This window comes from Strongylocentrotus purpuratus, unplaced genomic scaffold (genome assembly GCF_000002235.5).
Source record: "Strongylocentrotus purpuratus isolate Spur 01 unplaced genomic scaffold, Spur_5.0 spur5_scaffold_15, whole genome shotgun sequence".
In the NCBI taxonomy this organism is placed as follows: domain Eukaryota; kingdom Metazoa; phylum Echinodermata; class Echinoidea; order Camarodonta; family Strongylocentrotidae; genus Strongylocentrotus; species Strongylocentrotus purpuratus.
In genome coordinates, this window is record NW_022145600.1 from 31,686,702 (window position 1) to 31,704,565 (window position 17,864).

The window sequence follows — 17,864 nt, forward strand, 5'->3', positions numbered from 1 at the left end:
AATGACATGAAATCAGCAAATTTAATGGGGTTCGTTGTTTCGAAAATGAAGAAAGGGTTCATAGCTCTGAAAATGCGAAATATACTTCAAGGCATGGCCGTACAGAGGAATATTTCCTGTTGGGAACCGGAGGAGATGCAATGAATTACTGAAAATTTGTTGCATTTTCTTTTTTTTTTTATTTTTTTTTATTTGTGCGGGCCGCCACCTACGCTAGCTCCACTGTGCACAGCCATGATTCAGTGACAAAGCAGTGGCCTCGTAACTGTGAGGCCCCTGGATCAAAACCGTGTCGATGCGCTATATTAGTGCCCTTTTGTGAGGAATTGACTGCGCACTGGATTATCGGTATTTACGCAATTTATATTATGTCAGGTCATTGAAAAGGTAATCATCTAACATAACAAAACAGAACACATTACAAGACTATTTTTAATAAATTTGTAACCCCCCCCCCCCCCACATTTTTCACCGATTTGGTAATGATTATCTTTGACTTGATGCCCTAGTATGAATGATTGTGACGTGCATGGATGCATTCATAATTTGTTTTTGTTGAAGTCGCACAATTTCGCAACATTACTTCCTCTTCTGATCTCACGCAGTAGCCATAGTCGGGAGTTCTTCTCACTTTTTGTTTGGAAGCCGCTATAACAAAACGATTCCTTTCTCAATATCCTGGATCACGTATCAATTACTTTGCGAATATTTTGGATTTGGGGGAAAATGATGGATGGTGACTTTCTTACATGCGAGGGATCTTGAAAAATTGGAATTAGACCCTTTTCTACTTAGAGTTTCTACTAAATATCAGGTAATCATTGTTTGTTTTCAACCGAGAAAATTGATATAAAAGCTGTACTATTACTCTATGATTCTTTATTATGTGTACTGAAATAGCCTACTATGAGATCATTATTATCATATTAGAGTGTAGATTCTCAAGTCACTTTTGGAAAGATGGAATAGGAATGACAGGTGTTGTAAACATGTTTTATTTTAAACCAGTACGTTTTGAGGAGATCTCATGAGAAAGGCTCAAATTAATTTAAAAGGGCTCTTTTTTAATACAAACTTCCATTTATTTGTACCCTTGGCCATGATACTCCTAAATTCTTTGCTATTCCATCATTATCATTTTTTTAAGTCGGATATCTCCCTCTTACAAATTTACAAGTAACATTAATCCCGTCATGACATTCTCTCCATTTCTTCCCGTTCTGTTCATTATTTCCTCCTCATCATTCAGAGCAACCTTATTTCTATTTCATTTTGTATTTTGTCTTTACCGTATCCTTCCGCAACATCTATTTGCTGGTCTTTTTGAATCACCAGATTTCAGAGAATGCATGCTTTTCACAACGAACATTTTCTCCATGTTTCGGTCCTTGTGCGATCGCCAATAGCTCCAGCATATATGGGGCGCCAGGTTGCACACCGGTACTACCGGGGCGCCACGGCGCAGTATAGTACTGTTGACGGCTGCACTACACTGCGAGCTTCATTTTCCGATGAATAAGCGTACATTTGTTTACAATATGGCGGCTTGGGCCTCAAGACACCATAAAATTCGAGCGAGAAATCCTGCACGCTAAACTAACTTCCAATGTTCCATTTCATTGGTTTAAGGTTTGAAAGTTCAAACACAATATTATGTGAAAGATATAACAGACAAAATAATCTATATTTTATAATTGATGTACTAATGATCATGTCATTATTTGTTCGGGGGAAATAAACATAATTGTTTCAGCTTTATGTCTTTGAAAAAATATTCGTTTGGTTATTAGAGATAAAATGTACAATGTTGATCATAGAGGTGATATATAAATTTTTTTACCCAAGTTTATGGAATGATTTTGCCAATGAATTATTCTTAATAGATTTAGATGATAGTATACATTCTCAGATTTTATTGGAAAATAGTTTGCAAGTATTTGTTTTACGTGACTGCTAAAACATGTGTGTGCTACTTTGCTTAGTAACTAGGGGACCTACGGCTTTAGGTCATAACTGACAGTAATGGGGATTAATGCCTCACACAAGGGCACTAATATAGCACATCGACACGGTTTTGATCCTGGGGCCTCACAGTTACGAGGCCACTGCTTTGCCACTGAATCATGACTGTGCATGCGCAGTGGGGCTAGCGTAGGTGGCAGCCCGCTCAAATGAAGAAAAAATAACACAAAGAAAATGCAACAAATTATCAGTAATTCATTGCATCTCCCCCCCCCCCCCGATCCCCAACAGAAATTTTCCTATGTACGGCCATGCCTTGAACCATAATGACATGAAATCAGCAAATTGAATGGGGTTCGTTGTTTCGAAAATGAAGAAAGGGCTCCGAAAATGCGAAATAGGCCTAGGTCTATATATGATTCCGAGAAAAAATAGGGTTCTGAAAATGAAATAAAACTTTCATTTTTGAATTATGAACCCCTTTGTGTTGAATTTTGAACCCTCTGTCACCTGTAGGCCTATCATGTGTGAGCGCGCGCGCGCACGCATGTGTGTGTGTGTCTGTGTACGTGTGAGAGAGAGAGTGTGTGTGTGGGGGTGTGTGTTTGCGTGTGTGCATGTGTGCGTATGCGTGTTTTTTTTTTATGTGTGGGCCCAATTTATAAGAAATTTGCTTCTTTTTGGTCCAGAAAATATAATATTACTCTTTGTATTACGTATGTTTTATGTATTCTATATTCTATTCTATACTTTTGCTTTTACATGTATATGGTTTTTAAATTCAATTAAATCATTTGGTCTTCTCAAACGATTTCTGCTTCGATTTATGTGCCTAAAACATTGGCTGATATTTTCTCACCATTTCGTAGGTCGGAATATTTGAAAGCTATTGCAGAAATTGTTACAAAGGTTCGCCTTTCCTTATTTGAACAGATCTCCGTTCAAATAAAGCAAGAGACTTTTTTTTTTATCGAAGAACAGAAAAAGAGACTATTATCCATTTTGAGTATTCAACGCGAGAATGGCGGCAACTCAATGAAGAGTGTTACATTCCATCATGAATTTTGACAATGATTGTCCCTGAATAGCGATAACTATGACATACACCATGCACGCAAGGTCTGTCTAATACAATAATGCACCTCCTCTTCCCCTTTAAAGGGCCCATGACATCGAAATACAAGTGTATACCTGTTGCTGTGCAGTCCTGCATACATCTCATATTTTGATACGTAAACTTCTGAATTTGTTTCATAGATTTTTAAAGATTTGTTGAAATAATTGTTTTTCAAACTTGCTATTAAGCTCCACCCCAAAAACCTGCAGATCTCAGATCTGCAGGTTTTTGGGGTGGAGCTTAGCAAGTTTGAATAAACAAATATTTAAAAAAAATAAAAAAATCTATGAAACAAATTCAGAAGTTTACATATCAAAATATAATATATGTATGCAGGACTCCACACCAACAGGAAAACACTTGTATTTCGATGTCATGGGCCCTTTTAGTTGTTTAATTCGTACTCAGATGAGGCAAAACCAGTATTCTTGACGGATACCATAGGTGATCTCATTTCTTCATTTTTGGAGAGCAGAGTGTCGTGTAAATGTGAAACGCTGTGATTTTGGAGGTTAAATTATTGATTAACAATTGCTTTTTAACTTGCGGCTAGATTAACATCCTGTAGCAGACAGTCTAAAAAAAATTAAGCAGGTATTTATATTTGGGTAGTTATGTTTTAGTGTTGTTTTATTAATTTGTTTTTGCTACTTTAAAGCCTATCTACACTAGTTTGGCCAGGGGGATTAGACCTCCCTGCGTGGTCATTGGCAGGTGGTTATCTTATCAAATCACCTCTCAATTGACATAAGGAAAGTAGAACAAGTTGGATCAATGGGCACCGCTTAGGAATTGTTGGCTATATAGAGGGCGCAGGTAGCTACAAGTAGTGCAGGCCCACTTTAATATGGCTATAAACCACTTCCAAGTTTTAGGCCTACTACGTGAATCCGACTAGATAATGGCTTTTACATTATTACAGATTTCATACTATAAACCTACTGCATAGATTTAGTTAACAAATTTCCTATAATATGTGTCTATTATTATGTTCATATTATTTATTTTTTGGTTTTTATTGAATTGTTTTGCTTTGCTTTTGCTTATAAGTCTGTGTTTGATTTTTCACTGACAAACATTGCCAGGCAAAGTGTTCGCGAATTCAAGGCGAAACTCTAAGATGAAGGTGCGCAAAGCTACCGGGGAAGAAGAATCCGATGGTATAAAGGGTCCCATATACAGCTGCGTTCCTTGTCAGATTAAATAAAAAAACATCATTAGAATTGTGGTCGGAATATTGAAATATCTCGCACATGTATATCTGGATAAAAATACAATAAACAATATACTTTACTTAACATGCCTTATTATTTTTCCTCTACTACATTACGATTAATATAAATTATTTATGCTTCGTTACTTGATCTAGATTCCTCATACATGTACACCCTGATTGCTAAATGTCTAAGTCTTATTCGGCGGGTTTTTTTTACCTTGAATGCTGTTGATTTTCAAATTCTAAAAAGTTGTGACAAGAATCATATTAGAATTATTATAAATGCAATCATTCTCAGTAATGGTCTAAACGAGAGGGAAACATGATTATATACGCTTTTGTTTTTATCGTGAAAGCTTTTTATTTTAAAATTCTAAAAAGTTGTGACGAGAAACGTATTGGAATTCTTATGAATGCAATCCTTATGATTAATGTTCTAAAAGAGAGGGAAACATGATTATATACGCTTTTATTTCAAATGTTTTGCCATATATTTGCCAAATAATTAACGAATGAAACGCGGCTATATCTATAAGAACATGGTCACAATTACGTACATAGTTTTATGAATTTCCCGATTATCTTTTTGCCCTAAATCGTTTCCTTCTCTTTTCCTAATTTTGGTTGCTTTTTAACTTCTCTTTGCCATTCATCTTTTCTTCTCCTTTACGTTTTTCCCCTCCTCCTCCTCCTCCTCCTCCTTCTTCTTCTTCTTCTTGTTCTTCTTCGTCTTCTTTCTTTTATTATTTTAATCCTTCTTCTCCTCTTTCTTCTTTCCCTCTTCTGCTTCTGCTTTTTCTTTTCTTTTTTCTATCTCGATCCCTTTTTCTTTCTCTTCTTTTCCCTCCTATTATTAAAAAGAAATAAAATGTATAACAAGAATTTTAAATTCCATCTAAAATCTAGAATGTCGGATGTTGGGGCAAACCAAGCTGAGATACCGATGGCCATCTTAAAAAGCTTCTATTCACACGGAAATGACGACAAGGCTTATTCAAGTGATGACTTCGAAGTAAGCTGCACTATCTTTCTTTCATATTTTCATCGTATTCGTTCTTTCTGAATTTCCATACTTTGATTTATACGATAAGAATTGTCCGTTAGCATACAGTTTGGTGTTAAGAGAACCTAAAAATAAACATTAACTCCATTTCAGAGTCATAACAGACTTAGATTATTTTTCATTCTATAATGTCTAATTTTACATGTATACTAATATCCATAACATCGGATGTGAGTAGCCGTATAAAAAATAAAGAAATATTGCTGTTACAATTTTTCTAATTTCAAACATTCTTCTGGAAGGCTTGCTTTTTTGAGAAATGCACTATTTTCGAGTACTTCTGTATGACAGAGAGGCAATGTGTTTGCAAGAAATGGAGATAATTCATCAACATTTTTTAAGAAAAGAAGATTTACAAGAAAAGTACATTAAAGAAGGCAACACCGTTTGAGAATATGTTTATATAAAAATGAAACAAAAAAATTATATATAGATTACTAGGTTTGGTTACTGCCTCATTAAAACAAATATTTTTCAACTATTGTGTAAAAAAAAAGAGCTTATTCGCGGTATTCCTTTAGATTGACAGCATTTTTGTTTTAAATAACTTTAATTTTTTTTTAATTTTATAGAGATATAAACGTAAAAATTATTGTAGTGAGTTACAAGGAGGTCGACTCAACTTCTACGAGAGTGGTGAACCTAATTACAATACGACTACCGCTGTGGTGAAGGTCGAGAAGAGAAGAGGAACTAACATACTCATTCTAAGATGTGGACCCGAAGGTCGTATGGTTATATTCTTGGAATTTGACTCCAAGTAAGAATCTCAGAGTATATAGCATTAACTTTCTTCTTCTTCTCCCACCCCTTTATTCTTCTCCTTTTCTTATCCTTCTTCTTCTTCTTCTTCTTCTGATCTTCTTCTGATCTTCTTCTTTTCTTCATTATCTTCCTTTTTCTTCTCCTTCTTCTTCTTCTCTTTTTCTTCTTCTTCTTTATCATCATCTTCTTCTTCTTCTTCATCTTTCCTTCCCCCTCGTTCGTTAGAGCAAAAGGATCTCCGCCAAATGAACTGGAGACAATTGTTCCAAAGATAAAGGGTTAGACTAGAGAGGATTTTGGGTTAGATTGTTTGTACAGGGTTACCTTTTAGACTTCAGTTAGCGTAGAAATTAACTCTGAGCTAAGTGCAGCGATATACATGTATACATTAAACGTTCGTATGTAAAGCTCTTTGAGAACCCATTCTAATTTGAATTTCGCTAGATGAAAGCATTGTTTTTATTTGTATTATTAAATCACACACAAATATCATAATATATAAACGTAACTTGATAAGCCAAGGGAGTATGTTGATTTTATGTGCAATCTTCCATTGTAGGCAATTAACGGACGAATGGCAGGAGGCACTCTGTCGATATACTGGCCAAACACATGTTCCTAACCCTGCCTTACGGAGAGTAAATTCTGAGCGACCAGCAGTAGCGAGAAGGAGGAACAGGAGCCGGGCAAGAAGTCGAACAACCCTTCCTGATATCATCGTTGAACAGGTGAGTGGAAGCAGGGTGGGGCCAGGATTTGACAAGCAAAAGAGAAATGAATGGTTATCAGATTTTATATTTTCCTTATGGGTTAAAAATTTGAAAGGGGTGGAAGTTTTTCTTTGAGTACTTAAAGATATTCTTTCTAATGAAATAGGGGCACGATGCGGGACAGTATTGACCCCAAACCACCAGCGATGAATATTAAAATAATTACGTTTGCCCAATGAGCTAGTCTTCTGACTCACAGTTCGTTTCATAATAATGAAGTGAAGACCTACTTTTCAGCGCATCTGATTTCAATGTTCACTAGATTTTCTTTCTATTCTGCTGTTCAAAACAATATGACAATCGATAACAATTCATAACTAATTTAAGTCAATTTCTCTGGAGATACATTTTTTAAGTACTTAAGACTAGATTTTTTTTTTAATGTGTCCCCTTTGAAGCAGGTTGATTCAGATCCCCAAGAAGCTCCTCTTGAAGCTCCTCAAGAAGCACCTCCAGCTCCTCTAGTAGCTCACTCGGAAACTCCCCAAGAAGCTCCTCTTGAGGCTTCTCAAGAAGCACCTCCAGCTCCTCTAGTAGCTCCCTCAGAAACTCCACATGAAGTTCCTCAAGAAGCACCTCCAGCTCCTCTAGTAGCTCACTCGGAAACTTCCCAAGAAGCTCCCCTTGAAGCTCTCCAAGAAGCTCCTCTTGAAGTTCCTCAAGAAGCACCTCCAGCTCCTCTGGTAGCTCCCTCGGGAACTCCCCAGGATGCTCCTCCTGAAGCTCCCCAAGAATCTCTCCAAGAAGCTCCTCTTGAAGTTCCTCAAGAAGCACCTTCAGCTCCTCTGATAGCTCCCTCCGAAACTCCCCAAGAAGCTCCTCTTGAAGCTCCTCCAGCTCCTCCGCTAGATTCCCAGGAAGGCCTCTCAGCTCCCCCTTCTCCACCGGGTTCACCCACCGAAGATCGGGTCATAAGCTTGACCAGTGACACGAGTGATACAGATTCCGGCCCTGACAGCTTGCGATCACGTGATGCTGATCTCAGGTTTGTAATTCTCATCATTATTCATATCATATGAAGTTTAGTGGTCATGCACATTTCGTATTAAATCAATCACTTTCTGGCACTGTTTCCGATAAATGCACAAAATAACAGTTCAACTCCATTTGATATGAAAACACGAGTAGTGTATGTGTATGTAGTACATAAATTTATAATTTTATTTATTATACATTTGCATTTTATGCAGGTACAATGCAGCGTTTAAAATATAGTGCAGTATTAAAGATCAAATATATTTATCTTTAGAAAACTAACAATATGTAGTTATCTATAGTGCAGTATCTATATAAATGCATAATACACAGGTCATATTGGTTCTTGTTTTATAATCTTGTAACAGATTGTGAAGGCCTATATTTAACTCGCTTACATCTTTTTGTTACCTCTCTTTCCTTCTCTTCGTTGTCCTCTGTGTATTCCTCACCCTTATAATACTGTCCTTCATCTTTATCATTGTTTATTGCATTTATCTATTCTCTCTCTCTCTCTCTCTCTCATCAGTCCAACGCTTACAGACTTGGCCAATAACTCGGAAGAGAAAGAGTTCAACCTTTCAGATCTGGAACAACTCAAAGTCAAGGACTATAAAGGCCATGTTATGTAAGTAAGACCCCTTTCATATGGGAATGACCCCCTATCAATACACGTTGTGGTTCTAGTTGTTATTGTGGTTGTTATTGGTGTTATTGGGGTTTGGTTTTTGTTTTATTTATATTATCAGCAGTAGGAGTAGCAGCAGCAGCCATAGTAGTAGTAGTAGTAGTAATAGTAGTTGTAGTAGTAGTAAATGATTTTGTTGTTATTGTTAATATTGTTGCAGTATTATCATCATCATAATAATACTAGTCATACGTATTACTCTTATCAAGACGAGGTTGAGTAACATTAAAAGTGAATATCAGTTTGTAACCTTATAATTCCCAATGGTTAATAACAATGTTACATGAAATTACACTTGAAATTGCTCTTGAAGTACTCTCACATTTGAAATATTATTTTTCAAAAACATTATATACATTTAATTCGTTATACAACTTATTTGTGCAGTTCTCTGAACCTACATTTAGCGAACAGTGTTTTCGTGCGTGATTTTCAGTAAATTTTATTCAATTTGTAATAAACATTTGTTATATTTATATTAAAAAAATAAAATAAAATCTCGTAATAATCTGTCATTCCTCTTAACTAGATCATTCACCATTGATAATAATGTCTTAACCAACTATGTAAGTTATTTGTTATGTTCATCGAAACGACCTTTTAAGAGAAAAAAAATATTTATAACCTCCATCGTCAAAAACTATCAGCTCCGGAATGCGTGACTTCTATCGAATGCCCAAGCAAATCCGGACATTTCTAAAATGTTAACCACCTTTACAGATATTGTACTTTCATTTTATTTTGATCATTCTAAAAAAATAACCGGGTTGATAAACAGTCTAATAGTAATACGGTCATCTTTTGGAATAGACCCACATTTCAGTTAATTAATTTTCTCTCCATTACCCCTACTTTTTAACTATATAATTCCGTATATATTATGGTTCCTCTATACCGTGCGCCCCCCAAACCATATAAAAACCTTCACCCCACATTTCAGTACCATTTAGCTGAAGAATAAGTAGCCGACATCTTGGACATTCCTTTTTACAACAAACGATATTTGAATATTCAATTTACATAATCCCTACCTGGGTATTAAGTAAATCAATGAGATGTTCAACTAATCTTACAATAATTGAAATGGGGGGTGAAGGATTTTATTCAAAGTCACAGATGTAAAAAATAACAGTTTGGTAACATGGAAATTACAACATGTACCATCACCCCGTCCTGACTTCCATAAACACACCACTGAGTCTACCAGGGAAAGTTACAATGCTACAATAAAAAATGCAATTCCTGTTCACTCATGCATAAAGGTTTGATTTAATAAACCATGAAATTCTCTCAGCAAATCATGAATGTATCATATCATCCTCAATTCCGTAAGCTCCAAAGGACTTACCTCTCACAAATTGGAAGGCTAATTCTTGCGCAACCTAATTTTCATATACACTGCAAAAACCAGGGTGTTAAATTTCTAACACTAGTATGGTTTTGAATTTTTTTTGTGCTCGGTGTTGAAAGTATCATCACGTGATTTCGTTTAAGGTGGTTGATTGGTCTAATAAGTTTTCACAAAGTGTACGCGCGCTTAATGATTACTTTACACGTGTTCACAGAAGAATATATTTACCATGATTTGTTAAGCAAATTATGACAATGCACATAAATTTTGTGATTTGTATTTTCCTTTGGCAATTATTGACCAATAGATTATTTATCCGATCTTGTTACAATTACATTAACGTTTTATCAATATATATTGATTATAAGATTACTAACCAAGAAACAACATGCATATTTATTATATATTCGTATACCAGCCTGTATCATGAGATTACTTCAAAATGATCTATGTGATGGAGTTAATGCAATGGAGATTAGAATATACCCATTGGTGGACAGTTGCCAACATCGATTATGAATTATCAGTTTACCACTGGTTATTCTACCCTGGTCGATAATGGTCGATAATAGGAAATATGGAATATGGGACCATTGGATCAACAAGAATATAAACACCAAAAGTGGAATTGAATTTTTTATGATTCCAGATATTGTTGTTAATCTACACCAGCAGCAGTTGTCAAATATTACCACCAAGAGTGGAATTGAATTTGTTATGATTCCAGATATTGGTGTTAATCTACACCAGTAGGAGTTGTCAAATATTAACACCAAAAGTGGAATTAAAATTATCTAATTCCAGAAAATGGTGTTAAGTATACACCAGAGGAGTTGTCCGATATAGATACCAAGAAAGTGTTAAATTGAACACCCTTGGTGTTAATTTTAACACTCTGGTTTTTGCAGTGTACCCTTTACAAAAGTGAGCAGTGCTCACCCAAGCATGAATTATTTCCGGACTTTTTGGTGTCATATGAAAGTTGAGTTTATGAGCTTTCCATATACAACTTTTACCCCAGAATCTTTTTTTTTTTATTCGGCAGCCATTTCAAAAGTGTATAGTTTCTTTGGGGGACGCACGGTAGATGTAATTGTATGAACAGTCTATGTTTGACAAGCCTCTGGCAACTTTTGTTTATGAAGTATGTATAAAATAGATATTATCTGTAATCATTGAAATTCTTTTGCAATTAGAACAGTGTTTTGCATATCTAATTAGGTTTTACACCTTCTTTTATTAAATTTATGCTTATGATTATAAAGTGTGGCGAAAGCAATTCCTCCGTGCCAGCTACATCTTGGAGACAAAATAGGGTTGAGGAATGACCAAGGTCGCCCTATGAACGCCCGAGAAATGACCAAGCTCATCCAAACATCGCCCGAACAGACGGTTCGTAATATATTGTCAACATTCGTCATGATTTTATGTTTAAATCTTAAACCACTTGTTCCTTCTATGTGCACGTTCTCATCCTACCTCTTGTTCTTCTTATACTTCTTCTGTATCTTTTTCATCTTCTTCTTCTTCTTCTTCCTCTTCCTCTTCTTCTTCTTCTTCTTCTTCTTCTTCAATTGCTAGATGTAAAGAGAAAGCGTCATTTCTTGAATAAACCCCTTTCTGTTATCCTTCGTCCCAAATAAGAAAAACAAATCGAAATGTTATTGCGTTTGTCGATGACTTTATGCTCTTCCTAGACGAATACATTCTAGTCATTTACTTGCCAATTTCATGTTTCTTACAAGGATACCAATATCAATATAATGACATATAGACCTGTTTATTTCCTTCTCTAATATTTAGAAAGTTTTTACCATTGTACGGGGCGCTGTATGCATTGTGAGAGAGGAAGAAAGTGAACTGGCCATCAATATCAAAAGATCCCAGGTATATCACACTTAAAATTATTGGATGTTACTTCGTACCGTGAATGAATAAACATAAGTTGATAAGTCAATATACAGAATACATAAACAGGCGTAAATCCGTTCATTGCCATAATATGGTATTATGGTGATTCCAAAATTATTGAATTACCACAGCCTCTCTTTGAATAAATGTGTCCTTTATTTAATTTATTTAGCTGCGTACAATATATATATATATATAACACTCATGAATTTGTAGCAATTATGTAACTTTTTATTCGTGATCGTCTTTTTCTATTCACTACTGAGAAGATAACTATTTAAGAAAGTCACGAATACATATAACCTTATCATGCTTAGTAGAAATGAATTTGCTTGTAAACGCGTCATTCAAGGTACACTGTAGCCCATTAAGCTGGAATATTTTTTTTATTTTTTTTTACCTCTTTCCATGAAATGATTGTAACAATATGATCAATATTTTATGTCTTCTCGGGACTTTATTGATCAATATCTGTGACTCTTTAGATTGAGCAATAAAGTTTCGAACAGATATAAACGTTGTCTGTCAAAAATATACCATTTCATTAAAAGAGGTACGAAAATGTTTCCAATTTGATGGGCTATCAAAGGCAACAATGTATATCAGTTTTGGTCAAATTTGATACTTTTATGATGACATTTATTCAACCTTTTGCTTCTTCCACCGGTTACAGAAGGATAGACTGGACACAGTAGATCTGATTCTCAGAGCCCTCACATCGCAATGTTCTCTCCCGTATTCTGAGATGCCAGAGAGATCCAACTTCACCATCACAGCGATTAACAACATCCCCGTGGACATCGGCTCTCAACCAGACCAGGTAATTTCAATATTTTCATAAGATGTTCGTTGTACTTGTTCACTATTCAATCATAAATCAGACTACTTTAACAACAAAACAATAACATTAATACCCATAAATCCGAAAAAAGAAAATGACCAACATCCCCACAAAAATCACCCGATACAACAGAATTTTATCCAAATATCCTGCGCGCGGGGGGAGGGGGGGGGGGAATCATTCGCTTATATGGTTAAAGGTAGACCGAAGTTTGTTTTGCCGTTGTTTTTTGTTTGTTTGCTTGCAATTTTTTCAATTTTTTTAAAAATAGTACTTTTATTTTCTAAATTCTGTTAACGGTATTAAATAGACAAATAAATAATATTCATAAAAAATAGTTTGATAAACGGTGGGCGTAATTTTGAAAATGCTTATAAAAGTGTTTTTGATGCCAAATATATCCTGCCTCGTCGTTATTTAAACAAAATATGTTTTGGCACTACACCATCAGAAATAAAATTTCATAAAGAACTAGCGAAAATAGCATATAAAAAAGACATTTAAAGGGAAATAAGCAGGCAAATTTCACCCTTCATTGACTTGTAAGTGAATCAACAGACAAAAATATCTCACAAACATATTCTTCGTCCCTGTTTTCCAAAAATGTAAAGTAAAACTTGCAGATTGATAAATGTGTGCTCTTGAGGACACCTTGACAATTTTTAGATTAATGGACTGTCAGTATTAACTTTCTTTCTTAAATGTGTTTCTTTAATTTGATTTTAATTGTGTTTGTCACTAGGGGAGGGGGTGGGGTTATCACGCACCCTATACAAATGCTGTAGGCCTATTTGTAAAAGAATATTTTTCATAATTTTTGTAATCAATTTATTGATATGTGGACAATCTTAAATTTGAAGGCAGCTGCTAAATAATTTCGCAACGTATAGACTTTATTGTTTGCTCAATGGAAAAATTTCAAAAAAGATGTCAGTAAATTGAGCCCCAATCTCATTTTTGGCAGCACCTTATTTTATTTGATGGTTGATTTCTTTGTCTGCAGATTGCAGAGAATATGAGAGAAGCCCTGAGGACATCCATACATCAAGAAACATCAAAGTATCTATTGCTTCATTTTGTTCCACAAGCGTTGCTGGACGCTTTGGCCAAAGAGTACGATGATACGATGATGTAAAATAAATTCTGTGGCAATGATTGTTATTCGTTTCATACAGAGCAATGCCCTGTATAAATCAATGCCCGTTTCATTGCTGTGAAACTATTCAGTGTGGGTGATTCATGGCCTCTCCGAAAAACCTGCTCGAGATCCATTCTGTTCCTGCAACTTCCTAGAACAAGCAACCTATAACACAACATCTTTGAAACATTTCAAGAAAAATATGAAGGGTTCTCATTTTGTCAGTGAACATGGATTATTACATATTTTTCTAATCGGCTTTCATTTGTGCAGGGTTATATAATTGTTTGGGGCTCCCCCATACTTGATGGAAGACATTTTGAAACGCTTTGTAATTGTAAAGATATAATTTCCGAATGGTATTGTTTAGATTCCATTAGGTACCTTGTAACCATGTTGAACCCAGCATATTTATAACGGGATTGGAAACAGACAGCAAAACATAAACTTAGAGAACATGGAACCCATGCACGAACTGCCAAATAAATAAAAAAGTGAAATCTTCTTACCTTTTGAGTAAGAAATCAGGCTAATTCACAAGCATTGGAAAATAAGAAATAAAAAGCATCGAAAAGTGAAAAAGAGGAAGTCATATCTCCGTTCATGGGTTGCCATTAGAATGCTGATTTGTAAAGAAAAAAAATGACCCACAAAGATAATTATGGAGTCTGAAAATTAGGGATGGATAGGATGACTTTATGAACACGGTTGGAATTTTTTGGTTGAATCGATTTAAACAATAAATAAATAAACAAACAAAATATGTTGTCTTATTGTATGAAAAAATCACTATACGTCTTCATTATCTGAATGATTCCAATGTACTATGTTGTTTTACTATATGAATCACGAATTGTATTGAGTGCTGCAGGCTTTTGTTACAGTATGTTTATACGTATTGTTAAATATCAGAAGTAATGTACAGTATTACATACTCTAGACGGAAACCAGGGTAATTCGCAAGCAGTGGAAAATAAGAAATAAAAGTTATTGAACAGTAAAAAAAGCGAAAGTTACAATCATTTTCAAAAGAGGAAATTAGTCGATTGGCTTACTGAAAATCAGCCAATCATTGGCTAGAGGAATGAATGCCAATTGAATACATTAAGCCATTTGAGATTTTTTTTTAGCGAAAATTCAAAGGAGTACTATGTGAGAAAAACAGGGTTTTCAACAAAATTATAAGTGTTTAGGAAATTGTTGGGAACTTTTTTCCTCTCATATTCATGGTAAAGCTAATACTTGAAGTAAGTCTCTATCTTTTTTATGCTGTAAGGTTTTCTTAATAAATGTATTTGAACAGGGTGTGTCGAGACTACATGTATATATATATATATATATATATATATATATATATCTAAAAATGTATTCAAAACTGGTGTGAGGAATTTATTTAGTATGTGTTATATATCTCAGATGTTTTCATACAATACTTTATATTTCGTATAAATAGTTGCAGGAAATGGCAGTTTTTATTGTTTAATAGATGTATTCACAGAGGTTGCGAGGATACTATTCAGTCGGTGTTATGTATCTAAAAAAGAAATTCTATACTTTTATAGATAGTCGCAAGAATTGAAAGGTTTTTTACAAATACAACGGTACAAAAGCCCTTATATTTACTCAAAAGATTATTCAGATCATGTTTTTAAAATTATATGGAGATACTGGTGTAAATAATCATTTTCTATTGATATGATAAGAATATTATGTCTATAAAGCTGTAGTAGACATTTTATATCTCATTCTGCCGAAGCTTCCTGTATTTCATTTTACTATCTGTCTGTCCAACTTCACGATCATGAGAAAACCACTTTAACGGTTGCTTAATTTTTATACTTTTCATCTCCTTCTTTCAGTATTATCATTGGATTCTAAACATGCAAACAAGCCTGACATTACCACACATTTTCTCTATAAAGTAGATTATGTATATATTATGAGGGGTCTATATTGGAGTGACGATTCTTTTTGATATATTGGCATTTTCCGTTTTTAGTTCAAACGTTTTACATTACTTAGATGAACATGTACCTGAATACCAATGATGCGATCATTTTGTTGATACAAAAATTGTTGAAATATGGAGCTGATTTCAGGTGTATACATACTTTTAAATCTAGTTTTACACAGATGTCATAACAATATGAGTTAAAGGGTACTATTCTTGTATTATTTACTGTACTTCTTCTTCAGGAATAGTAAAGTCTATATCATTTATACATGTACGCAGAGGTGTAAAGATCATATTGAAAGGAAATGAATGATATACTGCCTACCAATCTATGAAAAGAAAACTTGATCTAACATTAAATGTCTACTTATAATTCATATAAGAACTTCATGGAGGATTACGTGATAAAACCTATCCTCATACTGTAACAATTTGCATACCGTCACTCTAAAACCCATTTCATGGTTGTGAGTATTCTGTCTGGTATATTCTTATCTTGTAATTACAATAAAAGCGTATATATTCTTGAATAATTTTCCCAAATTGCCTTTAAAAAATTATTATTTTAGTGTTAGCATAATTATGTAAGAATGTTGATGGTAAAGTGCACAGAGCTGAGAAATATACATGTGCCTCGTCAGAAGAAGTTAAGAATAACTGGCTAACACCGTGATGATTAAGAAAAGAGTAGTGTGTTTGTGCGTGTGTGCGTGTGTGCGTGTATGTGTGTGAATGTGTGTGTGTGTGTGTATGGGAGAGAGAGAGAGAAAGAGAGGGGAATAGAGAGAGAGAGAGAAAGAGAGAGAGAGAAAGAGAAAGAGAGAAAGAGGGAAAGAGAGAGGGGGAAGAGAGAGAGAGAGAGAGAGACAGACAGACACATAGGAAGAAAGAGAGAAAGAAAGAACGGGAGAAAGAAAAGAAAGAAAGAAGAAAAGGAGAAAGAAAAGAAAGAAAGAAAAAAAGGAGAAAGAGGAGGATGAAGTCGCCTAAAATAACAACAGTAGCACAACAATGCAAATAAAACTCCTTTTGTATTTACATATCTCTTGATGTATTATGGCTTTCTTATTCTCAAAATAATTATTTAAAAAAAAAGGAATTTTATAAAGGAAATTCTAAAATAAGATTAGACGGGGGCGAGGGATGGAGACATCCCACTTCAACAAACAAAATACATACATTATACATACATACAAACAACGTTTTTTGTTTGTTCATCTATATCCAGGGTAATATTTTTTGTGAACAAATGGTTTCAAATTTCCAAAGTTCAATCACCTCTAGCGATGAGGTATGATACTGATTACTTAATCAAGGTCTGGTACATCCTCGATATGATGTCTGATTGAAAACGATTCCTTATGAAACACACAATTACTATTTTTGGACCATGGCTTCAATTCATTGGACTCAGAAAATCAGTGGTGTGCGTAAATATGTTATCCTCATAAGGCCACATTTTATCTACTTTATCTTCTTTATAATCGAACAATTTAAGTTGTTTAAAGCATAAGGGAAGTATATATATATATATATATATATGTGGATATGGAAAATGCGGATGCCAATAAATTAATATGTTTGCTTTTCCTACACCATCCGCCCTCTCGTAGATACCTGTAAACATCCTGCGTGGACACAAGTCCACTTGGACTTGACATGTGTTGTGCAAAGATCCCAGGTAAAGTCCTTCGATATGACATGAAGTATTGGGGGAAAATTAGCATATTGATTATTTATTCATACCCAACCAACTAATACCTCTATAATTATCATGGCCAATCTTGTGATTGATCAGGAAAAGACAATAATTGTATAATACTATTAATTAATGATTGTCACACTGAAAGAGGAGGGGGGGGGTACTTTAGCGGGTTGTAATGTTGATTTTTGTTTAAGGGAGGGGGGGGGGGGGGAGGAATTGGTGTGTACTAAATATTTGTTCAAAAGGCCAAGCATCGGTATTTACGCCATTCAGTTTATTTCAGATCATGGAAATAAAAATTCTGACGTAAAAGGTTGTCATCTAACATAATAAACTATATACAACGCATATCTAAGGAAACAAAACACATCACTTGAAGAAGAAAAAAAAATCGATTAAAGATATAAT

General features: G+C 34.6%; 1 protein-coding gene across 2 annotated transcripts; it reads left to right on the forward strand.

Annotated features, from left to right (window-relative positions):
* Positions 1–619: 619 nt before the first annotated feature.
* Positions 620–14,639, forward strand: LOC100893078 (titin). Of its 2 annotated transcripts, none has more exons than XM_030986204.1 (10): positions 620–814; positions 5,202–5,307; positions 5,931–6,118; positions 6,683–6,851; positions 7,292–7,878; positions 8,398–8,496; positions 11,173–11,299; positions 11,711–11,794; positions 12,492–12,638; positions 13,663–14,639. In XM_030986204.1, exons 2-10 carry the CDS (start codon positions 5,203–5,205, stop codon positions 13,792–13,794), a joined length of 1,638 nt encoding a protein of 545 aa, XP_030842064.1. In that variant the 5' UTR covers positions 620–814; position 5,202; the 3' UTR covers positions 13,795–14,639. The 2 variants fall into 2 exon arrangements, with proteins under 2 accessions (XP_030842064.1, XP_030842065.1); XM_030986205.1 differs by having other exon boundaries at positions 7,295–7,878.
* The last annotated feature ends 3,225 nt before the right edge of the window (positions 14,640–17,864 follow it).

What these genes read in the sequence shown, in the direction of transcription:
- LOC100893078 (XM_030986204.1), top strand. Translation starts at nt 5,203, where the DNA reads ATGTCGGATGTTGGGGCAAACCAAGCTGAGATACCGATGGCCATCTTA. An exon ending in CTGATATCATCGTTGAACAG is followed by an intron (nt 6,852 to 7,291) that starts GTGAGTGGAAGC and finishes TCCCCTTTGAAG; the next exon opens with CAGGTTGATTCAGATCCCCA. An exon ending in GACTATAAAGGCCATGTTAT is followed by an intron (nt 8,497 to 11,172) that starts GTAAGTAAGACC and finishes ATGATTATAAAG; the next exon opens with TGTGGCGAAAGCAATTCCTC.